This window comes from Lepidochelys kempii, chromosome 21 (assembly GCF_965140285.1).
Source record: "Lepidochelys kempii isolate rLepKem1 chromosome 21, rLepKem1.hap1, whole genome shotgun sequence".
Taxonomy (NCBI): domain Eukaryota; kingdom Metazoa; phylum Chordata; order Testudines; family Cheloniidae; genus Lepidochelys; species Lepidochelys kempii.
This window is the reverse complement of record NC_136400.1, coordinates 18,145,372-18,161,014: the sequence shown is the minus strand read 5'-3', so window position 1 is coordinate 18,161,014 and position 15,643 is coordinate 18,145,372. Positions and strand designations below refer to the sequence as shown.

The 15,643-nt window shown below is 47.6% G+C and overlaps 1 protein-coding gene across 1 annotated transcript in view; it reads left to right on the top strand.

Annotated features, from left to right (window-relative positions):
- Positions 1–210: 210 nt before the first annotated feature.
- Positions 211–15,643, top strand: part of LOC140901228 (uncharacterized) — a 53,303-nt gene continuing 37,870 nt past the window's right edge. Inside the window, exons 1-3 of the mRNA XM_073319675.1 lie at positions 211–386; positions 13,230–13,302; positions 13,529–14,177. Of these exons, the coding sequence (XP_073175776.1) occupies positions 13,230–13,302; positions 13,529–14,145 (690 nt within the window). The 5' untranslated portion in view covers positions 211–386 and the 3' untranslated portion in view covers positions 14,146–14,177. The remainder of the gene's footprint in view (positions 387–13,229; positions 13,303–13,528; positions 14,178–15,643) is intronic.

Sequence of the window (15,643 nt, the reverse complement as noted above, 5' to 3'; positions counted from 1 at the left end):
CAGAGCCCCCGCAGTGCGCTCGGGACGGCGCGAGGGGGCGGGGCCCGGCGCTGCGCGGCCGCCTCAACCCGCCCGGAGCCTTCCCCGCCCAGGCCGCCTGCGCGCGCTCCCGCGGCGCCTCCCGCTGGGCCGCGGCCCCGCTGCTGGCTCTGCTGACGCGCCGGGCGCTCCGCCAGCCGCCGAGTGCGCGCCCCACAGGGGAGACTCGGCCGAGCGCACAGGCCGGAGCTGAGGGAAGCGGCCGGCGGCGCGGGGCGGCGCATCGTTCCCTGCCGCGCTGCGGGAAGCGAAACTCTCCTTCCGCGGGCGAAACAGCCGCCGCTAGAAGCCCCCGCTCCGGCGCCAGCTGCGACCTGCCCGCAGGGAACCGGAGCGGGAGGCGGCGGGTGAGGGAACCCCCCCAGTCGGGGTCGGTGGGCGAGGGAGACCGGCCTGGCTTTTGTTCCGCCTTGAGTCGGAGCCCTCCGGGAGGGTGGGTCCGACGGGCGAAGCGGGTCGATGTGCTCGGGATTCTGGCATAGAATCGTAGCCTACCGGGCTTGGAAGGGACCTGGGGAGGTCATCTAGTCCCACCCCCTGCTCGAAGCATCGGGGCATCTTGTTTTCAGTAACAATCCCTTTGCTAGTATTGTTTAAATACATAGAGCCCCGCCCAGACACAAGGTTTGTGTCTGCTCCCAGCCGCGATCCACAGAAGTGATCCACGGATCTCTGCGCCCGGTGCCTGCCGATGTCCCTGGGTCTGCAGGACTCGCTCTGTAAAGCTGGTTGAAAAATTACGATGGCAGAGCCTTCCGTCAGAAGATGACACTTTGTTGAAATTGAAACATTTTGCAGGAATGTAACGATGTCAGCGAATTTTTCAGTGGGAAAGAGTTTTGCCTTTCTTCCTCCCCCCGCCGTTCCTCAGATGTTCTTGTTAAACCCTGGATTTGTGCTGGAAATGGCCCACCTTGATTATCAGACACCTTGTAAGGAGAGTGGTCAGTTTACATAAGCTATTACCAGCAGGAGAGTGGGGTGGGGGGAGAGAAAACCTTTTGTAGTGATAAACACCCATTTTTTTTGTGGTTTGTGTGTATAAAAACATCTTCTGGGTTTTCCACGGTATGCATCCGATGAAGTGAGCTGTAGCTCAGGAAAGCTGATGCTCAAATAAATTGGTTAGTCTATAAGGTGCCACAAGTCCTCCTTTTTGGTCCAATGCTAGTCAATAATTTTATCAACTAGCTAGATTTTAAATCTGTGCTCCTTAAGTGTGCAGATGACACAAAGACTGGTGAGGTAGCAAATAATGAGGAGAGCAGGCTGCTGTTACAGAGTGATTAGAATCACCTGGTTGAAAGGTCATAATGGAACAAAATGTGTTTTAATGCAGCCCAATGCAAGGCAATATTTCTGTGAACTAAAGAATGAAGGTTATATCTACACAGAGGTATACCTATGCAGGATGGGAAACTGTCTTGGAAAGCAATCACCTGGGTTGACTGTAAGATCCTTTGTAGATAATTGCCTCAGCATAAGCTGTCACTACAATGCTGTCACTAAAAGGGCTAATAATGGGCTAATGTAATCCTTGGATGTATCAAAAAGGAGAATATGAAGCAAAAGTACAGAAATGCTCTTGCCTTGATACACAGCATTTGTATCACTACTGGATGCAGCCGATGAAGTGAGCTGTAGCTCACGAAAGCTTATGCTCAAATAAATTTGTGAGTCTCTAAGGTGCCACAAGTCCTCCTTTTTACTGGAATACTGGGTCCAGTTCTAGTATCTGTATTTCAATAAAGACATGGAAATACTGGAGAGACTTCAAAAGAGGGCCACAAAAATGATCCGGAGTGTGGAGAATAAGGAGATTTCTAGACAGCATTTTGAGTGATTGGGAGTGAACCTCCTAGCCCGTGGTTGACAGACTTAAGTTAGTGGGGTTTGTGTTAGCACTCTACAAATAACTGTGCCACAAGTACTCCTTTTCTTTTTGTATCAACAGTGTTTTGAAGTTGCAGCTTGGGCTAGAGCTGGGCTCTGAAGCCTTTTGAGGGGGGTGGACTCACCATCCCTTGGCACAGTGGTTCTCAAAATTTGTACTGGTGCCTCCTTTCACATAGCAAGCCACAGAGTGTGATTCCCCCCCCCCCCCTTTATAAATTAAAAATACTTTTGTTATATATTTAACACCATTATAAATGCTGGAGGCAAAGCAGGGTTTGGAGTAGAGCCTGCCAGTTCATGACCCCCCATGTAATAACCTTGTGACCCCTGAGGGGTCCTGACCCCCAGTTTGAGAACCCCTGCTTTGGAGTCTTCAAGCCAAATTCAGATATCTTTACAAAAGACAGGCTTTAAACCAATTTCTGGGAGAAATTCTACAGCCTGCGTTTATGGGGTTGGGATGGATGTGTGACAGGATCCCTAGGGTGCAGCCTGGGACTGTGCTCCCTTAACTCTCTCCAGCCTGGGCTGTCTCTCACCATGCCTTACTAGTGACCAGCAACAAACCTCTCCAGGTACCGTGATCACTCAGCACAACCACATGTGGAGCCCCACATCCAGCTAGATTGCATGAGTGCTCCCAGAGCCACTCATGAATCACACAGGGAAAGGCATCAGCCAAATCCCCACAGCTCCTTGCACGAGCAGTGAAAATTTATTAATTGGTTCACCACCTCATCAATGGAAAGTGGATATACACCAGTCTTTGCAAAACCTGAGCAGATTTACCAAACACTTCAGTCAAACTCACTGGTAAAGAGAAACAGTTAAACAAATTTATTGACTACAAAAGATAGATTTTAGGTGATATTAAGTGATAGGCAAAAAGTCAGAGTTAGTTACCAAAATAAAACAAAATATAAACACTCAGTCTAAACTCTCAACCCTGTTAGACTGGGCAACATCTAGATTAAGCAGTTTTTCTCACCCCACTGGATATAGCAGTCCTTAATATACAGATTTCACTCTTGAAACTTGGGCCAGTCCACTCAGTTGGAGTCTTCAGAGTGTCCTTGTTGCTTGCAGTGTAGATGGGTGAAGGAGAAAGGCCCCGAATGGGCCTGCTCTGTTCTGTTTTATATCCTCAGTCCATGTGCTTGTAGAACACAAGTCCAGGCATGTCTGGGGGGCATTGCTGAGTCTCCAGGCAAGGTTGAGCAATTCCCCTGGTGTGGCCTTATGCAGGTGAGTCATTGAATTGTAGCTCCCTTGGTGGACAATGGCTGTTGATAAGTTGTTTGACACCCCGCCCAGGCATTGGTTACGTTTCTTGCTGTTGCCTCTGGGGAGCTAATATCTGGCTAAATCCCCAATTTACAGTATGTTTTAGTGACAACCATACAATCCAATTCTCATAACTTCATATGCATTAATGATACACATATATGGATAGAGAAATGACTTTCAGCAGATCATAACCTTTCTCCTAATGCATTTAAAGCATGCCTTGTAAGGTAAGATCACAAGCATACATGAATGAGGAATATGGGGCTTACAGGGCACTCCTCCAAGATACAGAATGTCACAGAGTGGTTGTGGTGATCCATTCTGGAATCTGTAACTATGGATTCCCCTATTCGTTCCCTTCCTTCAAGGGTTTGGGGAAAAGAGGTTTGCCTGCACTGTCCTCAGCATGCTTATAACACATGCAACATGTGTGGGGAGGGATAGCTCAGTGGTTTGAGCTTTGGCTTCCTAAACCAAGGGTTGTGAGTTCAATCCTTGAGGGGGCCATTTAGGGATCTGGGGCAAAAATTGGGGATTGGTCCTGCTTTGAGCAGGGGGTTGGACTAGATGACCTCTGGAGGTCCCTTCTAACTCTAATATTCTATGATTAAAACACAGACTAGAGTCAAGTTTCATGCTTCAGGGCTTCAGCAAGTCACTTGCAAAGATCAGGAAAGATTTTTTTCCCCATAATGCACAATTGATTAAATGTATTCTGGATCATTTTCCCCACCTTCCTCTTAAGCAATAGCAATTAGCCACTGCTGGAGATGGGACACCAAGTGGAGTGGACCACTGCTCTGAAGAGGTACAGAGAATCCTTTCTTAGATGATAGGTCAGTGTGTCTTGCTCTCATGCTCAGGGTCACACTGGTTGCCAGATTTGGCGTTTTGAAGGAATTTTACTCCAGGTCAGACTGGCAGGGACCTAGGGGATTTTTCACCTTCTTCTGGAGTGTGGGGCATGAATCACCTGCTGGGATCATCTGGGTATATTCCCCTAATTAATTCCCTGCCATTGCAGGCAACTTCAGCATCCGTGGCACCTTGGTTTCTCCTGGTCTCTACCTGTGATCACAATAGTTTAATCTCCTGAAGATTGAAATGCTTTAGTCTAACCCAAGACACTGGGCTCAGTACAGGGGTAACTGGGTGAAATGTAATGGCCTGTGATATACAGGAGGTCAGACTATATGATCTGGCCTTAGACTCCATGAAATCTAATAACCCTTGCTCTTGCTATTTCCAGTGTCTTGTGATTTCAGTCTCTTGTGATCTTACTAGTCCTATGGACACCCAGGGAGCTCCAAAGTAGATAAGATCTGAATTGCTAATTAAACCCCTGCACCCCTAAAAAACTTTAGAACTCCCCCAGCACCCACCTGCCATGAATTTTCATCCCTTCTTCAGACAAGAGTTAAAAATACCATAGGAAAGGTTTGTTTTTGTATAGCTGCCTCCTTTACAATTCTGAGCTCAGCCATCACCTGGACAGTACAAATAAACTGAAACTTTTATTCCTTTGAGGGAATAATATGCCAGTTTATTACCTTGAATAGTTACCCAGATACTTCAATTTAAACACACTGGATTAGATCAAACAGTAAAACAAGTTTATTAACTACAAAGAAATAGATTAAGCGAGTATAAGTAATGAGGCATAAAAATCAGAAATGGTTACAAGAAAAATAAAGATAAAACGTATACTAGTATCTACTTAAGAAACTAGCTTAGCAAACTCTCTCACCACATGCTTCCAGCAAGGTTACTGACTAAACTTTTCAGGTCAGGACCCTTCCTGCAATGTCCAATAGCTGTTTCCTTTTGTCTTCTGGGTGCAGAAAATGCAATGGGTAAGGAGAGAGTGGTCCTGGGGGAGGGTGGGAGGAGAGCATTGTCCCTCCTTTTTATAGTTTCAATCCTCTTCTTGAAAAACATTTCCAGCTGAGATCCAGAAGACAGAATATCTATGTGGAAGGATATCCCTGTTGTTGTTTTTCACCTGTTGGAACTTCCTTTGTTTTCCCTCCCTGCTTGATGACCTTGTTTCCTGCTTAAATGCAAATTAAAGCAAGTAAATATTCCTTCCTTTCTTTAGGACAGACCGGACTTCTGCCTCGGCAGAACTGTGGGGTTTGGAATAAGTGTTAATAACATTGTGATGGGTTCCCCCGGGGTGCCACCTGGAACTGGGGTACCACTGAGCCCCCTGACCCAACAGCCTGGGCTCCCTCTCACACTGTACTGCTGTGACAAGCTGCAAAGCCCTCCAGCCTGCACTTTCACCAGCATTCATAGGGACCAGTAGGGATACACCCAGCTGCAGTTACATGCAGGCTCTCTAACCACCAGTTTCCCAGCCTAGGACCCCACAGCAGTACTGTCCTGTCCTGGTCAAATCTGGCCAGTATATGAATTTAATACCTGTTCCGCCTCTCCCTCAGTGTGAAGAGAACAATGTACACTTCTGGTAACGAAGTTGAGATTTCCCCCAAGCACTCCAGTCAAAGCTCACTGGTTTAGATTAAAACAAAAACAAGTGTATTAACTACAAAAGATAGTTTTTAAGTGGTTATAAGGGATATCAAACAGATCAAAGCACATTACTTAGCAAATAAACAAAAAACACAAACTAAGCTTAATATACTAAATAGTTTGGATATGAGTCAGCAGATTCTCATCCTGAGAAATGAAACAAGCAAGCTGCAGATTCTTAAGGCATAAGCTGCATTAGCTTTACAGCTTGGTTTTCTCAAGTCTTCATTCACAGGCTAGAAATCCCTTCAGCCTGGGTCCAGCACTTCCCCCAGATCAGTCTTCATTTCTCAGGTGTTTCCAAGAGTTTCTTTGGGTGGGGAGTCAGTGAAGAACCTTGATGATGTCACTCCTTGCCTTATATAGCTTTTGCATATGGCAGGAACCCTTTGTTTCAAAGCTTGGTTCCCAGACCGGTTTTTGGAAAAATAGTGATATCCCAAGATGGAGTTCAGCATCATGTGGCCTGGTCCCATGTCCTTGTAGAGTCATAGCAGCTATTCCCTACAGGCTGTCTGTAGTGTTCTCAGGAAGGCTCACAAGGTGGGGGATAAGCTTCTCCTAAGGCCTATTGGTTTTTCTAATGGCCCATTATCCTGGATAGGCCCTTCCCCACCACCTATCTAGACAGAAAGCATCTTGTCTAGTGGGTGTTACCCAGGTGTAACTACATTTGAAGTACAGATACATAATCAGTATTTATAATTTCAGATACTTCAGTGATCAATGGCTCCATGTTAGTGATCAATGGCTCCATGTCTAGTTGGCAGCCGGTATCAAGTGGAGTGCCCCAGGGGTCGGTCCTGGGGCTGGTTTTGTTCAATATCTTCATAAATGATCTGGAGGATGGTGTGGATTGCACTCTCAGCAAATTTGCGGATGATACTAAACTAGGAAGAGTGGTAGATACGGTGGCAGGTAGGGATAGGATACAGAGGGACCTAGACAAATTGGAGGATTGGGCCAAAAGAAATCTGATGAGGTTCAACAAGGACAAGTGCAGAGTCTTGCACTTAGGACGGAAGAATCCCATGCACCGCTAGAGACTAAGGACCGAATGGCTCGGCAGCAGTTCTGCAGAAAAGGACCTAGGGGTTACAGTGGACGAGAAGCTGGATATGAGTCAACAGTGTGCCCTCGTTACCAAGAAGGCCAATGGCATTTTGGCAGAGGTGAAAGTAAGCCAGTAAGCCCTAGTACGGTGTACCAGCAAGAGCTGGTCCACCGTACTGTGGCAGCCTGGCTTCCCGAGGGAGCAATTTAAAGGGCCTGGGTCTCCCAGCAGTCAGGGGGCCTCTGACCCCCTCAGCCCCGTCCCTTTCACCCTAGGCCCACCCCTTCCAGGGTGGCCCCAGTGTACCGGTAAGTCACTCGACTTATTTTCACCCCTGCATTTTGGGCTGTATAAGTAGGGGCATTGCCAGCAGATCGAGGGACGTGATCGTTCCCCTCTATTCGACATTGGTGAGGCCTCATCTGGAGTCCTGTGTCTAGTTTTGGGCCCCACACTACAAGAAGGATATGGAAAAATTGGAAAGCATCCAGCAGAGGGCAACAAAAATGATTAGGGGACTGGAACACATGACTTATGAGGAGAGGCCGAGGAAACTGGGATTGTTTAGTCTGTGGAAGAGAAGAATGAGGGGAGATTTGATAGCTGCTTTAACTATGTGAAAGGGGATTCCAAAGAGGATGGATCTAGACTGTTCTCAGTAGTACCAGATGACAGAACAAGGAGCAATGGTCTCAAGTTGCAGTGGGGGAAATTTAGGTTGGATATTAGGAAAAACTTTTTCACTAGGAGGGTGGTGAAGCACTGGAATGCGTTACCTAGGGAGGTGGTGGAATCTCCTTCCTTAGAGGCTTTTAAGGTCAGGCTTGAGAAAGCCCTGGCTGGGATGATTTAGTTGGGGATTGGTCCTGCTTTGAGCAGGGGGTTGGACTAGATGACCTCCTGAGGTTCCTTCCAACCCTGATATTCTACGATTCTATGATACCAAAATGATACATGCATACAAATAGGATAATCATATTCAGCAAATCGTAAGTTTTCCAATGACACCCCACATGACTTATTTTGCATAAAGTACACTATAATTATGCTATAATCATAGCATAATAATATCATTATGAAAAATATGGGGTGTAGTGTCACAAACATCATATAGGGGAATCTTATAACTTCACAGACAATGTTGCCATGCATATTTTACTAGGACAATACTGAACAGCAAATTATGAGTTTTCAAATGATACCTTACAAGGTATATCTTGTACAAAGATTATTACAATAGTGTGCACTGTGTAAACACTGGGGTGTATTCCATCACACAGGAGCCTTTGGAGTTCATGTTGTACCTATAGTAAGTGTGCAACTCTATCTGATGCTGCAGGTACTGGAGAATCCACAGGGAAGTCTGGGTGGAAACAGGGATGAAACCCATAATTGGGGAAGAAAGGATTTTGCTGCAGTGAGGCATGAGTAGCGTTGTTCTGCGTGACTCTGCAGTTGTGATTAGGGGGTATCATCATACGTTTGGCTGCGTGCGTGTGTTTTCTCTGCATGCTGCACTGGCTCTGGCCAAATAGCCCATACAGCAGGCTCCAATCAAACTGCCCAGTAAGACCACAAGACTTGGTTTAGTAGTGAAGGCACCCGGACAGGTTTATTGCCGATGAAGCACAGTGCGAATGCTCAATAGTCACAGGTACACCAACATATGTATATCCGGGACAATGGACCAGCTCAGTCAGCGGCGGGACTTTCCACTGCCCCCTCAGCTGGACGAAGGGTTAAGGCGTGGGATCCCAACATTTATAGACTGAGACAAACGATCTGGGATAAACAACTTACGAATTTCCGAACGCATTTCATGACATGTTTGTTACCTCCCCTTGTACTTTCCTTCTGATGTTTCAGACAAAATATCCCTATTCGTCACTTCTGTCAAACCATTTTATCGTGTGCTGGGTTGGGATGTTCTTGGGCTGGCCTGCTGGAATGTGTTTACACCATCCAGGGTGTTTTAGCAATACAAGTCCGTGTGCCGGGGACTGGCTTGCAGGGGAGCATCTGATTTTGACAGGGCCTGACTATTGCTCATAGTATAACTTCTGCTGACATTGGTTCAGACGTCAGGCCATGCACCAGGCCCATGTTTCAGGCTCTCTCTCTACTACAAGGGGCACCAGTCATGCTGGTGATGATTGATAAAGCAACAGAGGTATTGCTTCAGGACATGGATGACTCTCAGTTTGTCTGTTGGTCTGTGGGTAGTAGGAGGATGAGGTGGGGGACTCTATGTCAAGAAGCTCAAGAAAGGCTTGCCAAAACCGGGAGGTAAATTGTGGCCTGCAGTCTCAGACAACGCCAGTAGGCAGACCAGGCGGACGAAAATATATGCTCTTGAAAGAGGCTGGCTGTTTCCTGGGCAGTAGGTATGGAATGGCAAGGGATAAAATGGGCCTCTTTGTGAGGAAGTCGCCAGCTATCAGAATGACTGAGCAGCCTTGAGATCAGGGAAGCTTCACAATGAACTGTAGAGAGATGTCAAGTATCAGAGGGGTAGCTGGGTTAGTCTGGATCTGTAAAAGCGGCAAAGAGTCGTGTGGCACCTTATGGACTAACAGACGTATTGGAGCATAAGCTTTCATGGGTGAATGCCCACTTCGTCAGATGCATGTAGTGGAAATTCCCAGAGGCAGGTATAAATATGCAAGCAAGAATCAGGCTAGGGATAACGAGGTTAGTTCAGTCAGGGAGGATGAGGCCCTCTTCTAGCAGCTGAGGTGTGAACACCAAGGGAGGAGAAACTGCTTTTGTAGACAACAATTCCTCACTTTCACAGGCCTTGGGAGGCAGGCCAGTCCTCGCCCACAGACAACCCGCCAACCTGAAGCATATTCTCACCAGCAACGACACACTGCACCACAGTAACTCTAACTCAGGAACCAATCCACGCAACAAACCTCGATGCCAACTCTGCCCACATATCTACACCAGCGACACCATCACGGGACCTAACCAGATCAGCCAGACCAACACCAGTTCATTCACCTGCACGTAATGTAATCTATGCCATCATGTGGCAGCAATGCCCCTCTGCCATGTACCTCGGCCAAACTGGACAGTCTCTAGATAAAAGGATAAATGGTCACAAATCAGATATTACGAATGGCAATATACAAAAACCTGTAGGAGAACACTTCAATCTCCCTGGACACACAGTAGCAGATTTAAAGGTAGCCATCCTGCAGCAAAAAAACTTCAGGACCAGGCTTCAAAGAGAAATGGCTGAGCTTCAGTTCATTTGCAAATTGGACACCATCAGCTCAGGATGAAACAAAGACTGTGACGGGCCAACTACAAAAGCAGTTTCTCCTCCCTTGGTGTTCACACCTCAGCTGCTAGAAGAGGACCTCATCCTCCCTGATTGAACTAACCTCGTCATCCCTAACCTGATTCTTGCTTGCATATTTATACCTGCCTCTGGGAATTTCCACTACATACATCTGACGAAGTGGGTATTCACCCACGAAAGCTTGTGCTCCAATACATTTGTTAGTCTATAAGGTGCCACAGGACTCTTTGCTGCTTTTGTAGAGAGATGGTAGCCCATGTTTCAAGCATGGGGTCTTCATCTGAGAACAAAGGTTGCAAGAGGCCACATATCACTGGATGTCGGAACAAAGACTAGGCCACCAAAGGTGGTGAGAAATAAGATTATAGGTCTAGAACTGTTTGAAATGACCAGTGAGCAGTGAGTCATGTCAGAATTTCAGGATAAAGAGCCTGGAGGGCCCTTCCAGAATGTAAAGGTATCCTTGCTGGTAAAGCATCCTGTTCCTTAGTTGGAACATGTTGCCTGTCTGGGTGTTAGAGATTTCTAGGGTTCTCTGGAGACAATTAGTGTAAGGGTCTTGAAGCAGTTGGGCCCATATGGAGTATAGCAAGAGGTTACTCACCATTCCGTGGAAGAAATTTGATGGCCTTAGGATGATAGACAGTGGCTCAGGACCCGAAATGTGGTATTCATCTTTATGGGAGAGTGCATCGACTTTCACGTTTTGCATTCCAGGGCAGTAGGTGACAACGAAATTGAAGCAAGAAAAGAATAGGGACCGTCAGATTTGGAGCTGATTGAGATGTCGGACTGTGCAGAGATACTTCAAGATTTTGTGGTCTGTGAGGACCTGGACTAGGAATCTGGCCCCTTCTAAGAGATGGTGCAATTCTTCAGAAGTGGCCTGGATGACTAATAGCTCCTTGTCGTATATGCTGTAGTTCCTTTCTTGGGCGATGCTCTGGAACTGCTCCCCATGAAGCCAGTCAGGACTCTGGGGAAGTCTCCTTTCTGTAAGCAGCCTGTCTTCAGGACACAAAGCTCCCACAACTTCCACCTTCCTGGGTCTGACCTCGGAGCATTCAGCATCCTCTGGCCTTCCGTGCGCTTCCCAAAAGCGAGTCCGCTCAGGCGGGGCTCCTGGGGAAGCCAGAGGGTCCTGCACCCCAACTCCGCAGTCAGACGTGACTCTCAGCCAGCCAGAAAAACAGAGGTTTACTAGATGACAGGAACATGGTCTAACACAGAGCTTGTAGGTGCAGAGAACAGGACCCCTCAGCTGGGTCCATTTTGGGGGCCAGTGAGCCAGACAACCACATCTGCACTTCACTCCATGTCCCAGCCAGCCCCAAACTGAAACTCCCTCCAGCCCCTCCTCCTCTGGGCTTTGTCCCTTTCCCAGGGCCAGGAGGTCACCTGATTCCTTTGTTCTCCAACCCTTTAGCTCTCACCTTGCAGGGGGGAAGGGCCAACGCCATCAGTTGCCAGGAAACAGGGTGTTGGCCATTCTCTGTGTCCAGACCCCTGCACACACCTGCTATCTAGGGCTCTGCAATGATCATACACCCTTACTCCACCATCTAGACACTTAAGAACTGCATAGGGGAAACTGAGGCACCCCCACAATATTCAGAGGAAACATTAAGAACAGTCCCACTTCCTCACAATGACTAATAGCTCCTTGTCGCATATGCTGTAGTTCCTTTCTCCTGGGTTCAGCTGATGGGAGAAGAAGGTGCACAGGTGGGTTTAGTTGTTGGGAGGGTTTTGTTGCACTAGTACCACACCAAGGGCAAAATCAGAGGCATTGGGTTCCACGGTAAATATAAGGGTGGGTTTTGGATGGACAAAGATGGGAGAAGAAAGGAAAGCTTTTTTTTAGCTGATTGAATGTGTGTTCACTGTCCATGGACCAGACAAACTGACCTCGCTTTTCGAGGAGGACTATTTGGGAGGTTACCAGGTGGAAGAACTCTTAGCTAAAGCACTGGGAAACATTGATAAGCCCCTGGACATCCCTCAGAGTGGCCCACTGTGATGACAGAGACCTTACGCAGGTCCATGGTTAGTCTCTCTGGGGAGACTGTGTAACCCAGAAACTGTGTTCCAGTCAAATTCACATTTTTCTAATTTGGCATATAAATTCTGATATAATCTTTCTAGAACGTGGCATGCATGCTGGGTCCAGTTCTCAGAGATGACTAGGATGTCGTCTACGTAAATGACAACAAAATGGTCCAATGTATCCCTGAAAATGTTATTTACAGAATGTTGGAACATAGCGGGGGTATTACATAGCCCAAACACCATCACAGTATATTCAAAATAGCCATAACAGATGTGCAATGCATTCTTTTACTCATCTTCCGCCTAATCCAAACAAGGCCCTGTGCAGGTCTAGTTTAGTGACCATCTTCAGAGCAAAACCTTTTAAAAAGTTTGTTGATAAGAGGCAAGGGGTAATGGTTTCAGATGGTTATCTCATTTAGAGCTTGCTAGTCAAACCACAAATGTAGGGAACTGTCTTTCTTGGTGACGAAGAAAATCGGAGCTCCGTCTGGGGCCTTGGAGGGGCAGTTGAACCCTTTGCCCTGGCTGTCTTGTAGGTAGTCTATAAGAGTCTGAAGTTCTGGTTCTGAAAGGGAATAAATACATCCAAATGATATTTCTGCTCTGACCTATCTGATCTATAGGGCAGCTGTAGGGCTGATGAAGCAGCAAGATAGTGGCCTTCCCCTTGTCAAAGACATTGGACAGATCTTGGTATTTTGCATGTATAGCTGTAACAGTTGGTGGGGTCTGGATGAGAACAGCAAGGCCCCCTCTGACCTCTCTTGGCTTGCCTTGACAAGGGACGCTGTGTTGGTGAGCCTTAAGTGGGCCTGACTGCATAAAAAGCCAGTCAGTTGCGAACCAGCTGAGCAGCGAACAGCAGAGTAGCTAACAAAAGGAGTTTGCCTGGGAGTTCACCTGGGGAGAGCTCACTGAGGCCTACATCTTGCCGGATTCTCTGAGTAATTACTACAACTCCTGAGGAAGGTCGTAGAAGGAAGGTAATATAGATGGGGCTTGTTCAGCTGTTGTGACCTGCACTGGATGTGTTATGTTTGTTTTTCTTCCACAGGACAGATGCGACTTTGTCTGTACAAAGTGCAAGCTGGTCTCCATACTGGAAGAGAAGGTTCAAGGTCCGGAGCAACAGGTATCGACCCTGCATTGTATAAGAGAAACTGAAGATTTCCGGGATGGATGTCAGGATAGGCTTCTACAGGCACAAGGTTCTGAAGATTCAGAGCAGGCTGCGCAGCGGGGACAGGGGGACGGTGAAGAAATTTGGCAACATGTGACCTCCAGAAGAAAAAAGGGGAACATCCATGTACCAGCAGGGCAGATACAGGTAAGTAACCGTTTTCATGTTCTCTCCACAGGTACTAATGCGGAGAGTGGACCAGATGTTACGTCTGGGGGAAGGGAGCAGAAGGAGACTCCATCGATTGGAAGGCATGAGATCCACTGTCCTAGGGTTGGGAGTTCCACGACCACCGCTCCCAAGAGAAGGAGGCGGGTGGTGGTGGTCGGGGACTCTCTCCACAGGGGGACTGAGTCATCTATCTGCCACCCCGACCGGGAAAACCGAGAAGTCTGCTGCTTGCCAGGAGCTAAGATTCACGATGTGACGGAGAGACTGCTGAGACTCATCAAGCCCTCAGATCGCTACCCCTTCCTGCTTCTTCACGTGGGCACCAATGATACTGCCAAGAATGACCTTGAGCGGATCACTGTGGACTACGTGGCTCTGGGAAGAAGGATAAAGGAGTTTGAGGCGCAGGTGGAAGGAAAAGGCCTGGGTAGAGACCATCAAATCGTGGAAGTCAACGAATGGCTACGCAAGTGGTGTCGGAGAGAAGGCTTTGGATTCTTTGACCATGGGATGGTGTTCCAAGAAGGAGGAGTGCTAGGCAGAGACGGGCTCCACCTAACGAAGAGAGGGAAGAGCATCTTCGCAAGCAGGCTGGCTAACCTAGTAAGGAGGGCTTTAAACTAGGTTTACCGGGGGAAGGAGACCAAAGCCCTGAGGTAAGTGGGGAAGTGGGATACCGGGAGGAGGCACGAGCAGGAGCGTGTGAGAGGGGAGGGCTCCTGCCTCATACTGAGAAAGAGGGGCGATCAGCAGGTTACTTCAAGTGCCTATATACAAATGTGTGAAGCCTGGGAAACAAGCAGGGAGAACTCAAGGTCCTGGTGATGTCAAGGAATTATGATGTGATTGGAATAACAGAGACTTGGTGGGATAACTCACATGACTGGAGTACTGTCATGGATGGATATAAGCTGTTCAGGAAGGACAGGCAGGGCAGAAAAGGTGGGGGAGTAGCACTGTATGTAAGGGAGCAGTATGACTGCTCAGAGCTCAAGTATGAAACTGCAGAAAAACCTGAGAGTCTCTGGATTAAGTTTAGAAGTCTGAGCACCAAGGGTGATGTAGTGGTGGGAGTCTTCTATAGACCACCGGACCAGGGGGATAAGGTGGACGAGGCTTTCTTCCAACAACTCGCAGAAGTTACTAGATCGCAGGCCCTGGTTCTCATGGGAGACTTCAATCACCCTGATATGAGGGGCGATCAGCAGGTTATTTCAAGTGCCTATATACAAATGCACAAAGCCTTGGAAACAAGCAGGGAGAACTCAAGGTCCTGGTGATGTCAAGGAATTATGATGTGCTTGGAATAACAGAGACTTGGTGGGATAACTCACATGACTGGAGTACTGTCATGGATGGTTATAAACTGTTCAGGAAGGACAGGCAAGGCAGAAAAGGTGGGGGAGTAGCACTGTATGTAAGGGAGCAGTATGATTCACCAAGGGAAGGTCATGCCTGATTAATCTAATCACCTTCTATGATGAGATTACTGGTTCTGTGGATGAAAGGAAAGCAGTGGATGTATTGTTTCTTGACTTTAGCAAAGCTTTTGACATGGTCTCCCACAGTATTCTTGTCAGCAAGTTAAAGAAGTATGGGCTGGATGAATGCACTATAAGGTGGGTAGAAAGTTGGCTAGATTGTAGGGCTCAACGGGTAGTGATCAATGGCTCCATGTCTAGTTGGCAGCCGGTATCAAGTGGAGTGCCCCAAGGATCGGTCCTGGGGCCGGTTTTGTTCAGTATCTTCATAAATGATCTGGAGGATGGTGTGGATTGCACTCTCAGCAAATTTGCGGATGATACTAAACTGGGAGGAGAGGTAGATACGCTGGAGGGTAGGGATAGGATACAGAGGGCCCTAGACAAATTAGAGGATTGGGCCAAAAGAAATCTGATGAGGTTCAACAAGGACAAGTGCAGAGTCCTGCACTTAGGATGGAAGAACCCCATGCTCCGCAGGAGACTAGGGACCGAATGGCTCGGCAGCAGTTCTGCAGAAAAGGACCTAGGGGTTACAGTGGACGAGAAGTTGGATATGAGTCAACAGTGTGCCCTTGTTGCCAAGAAGGCCAATGGCATTTTGGGATGTATAACTAGGGGCATTGCCAGCAGATCGAGGG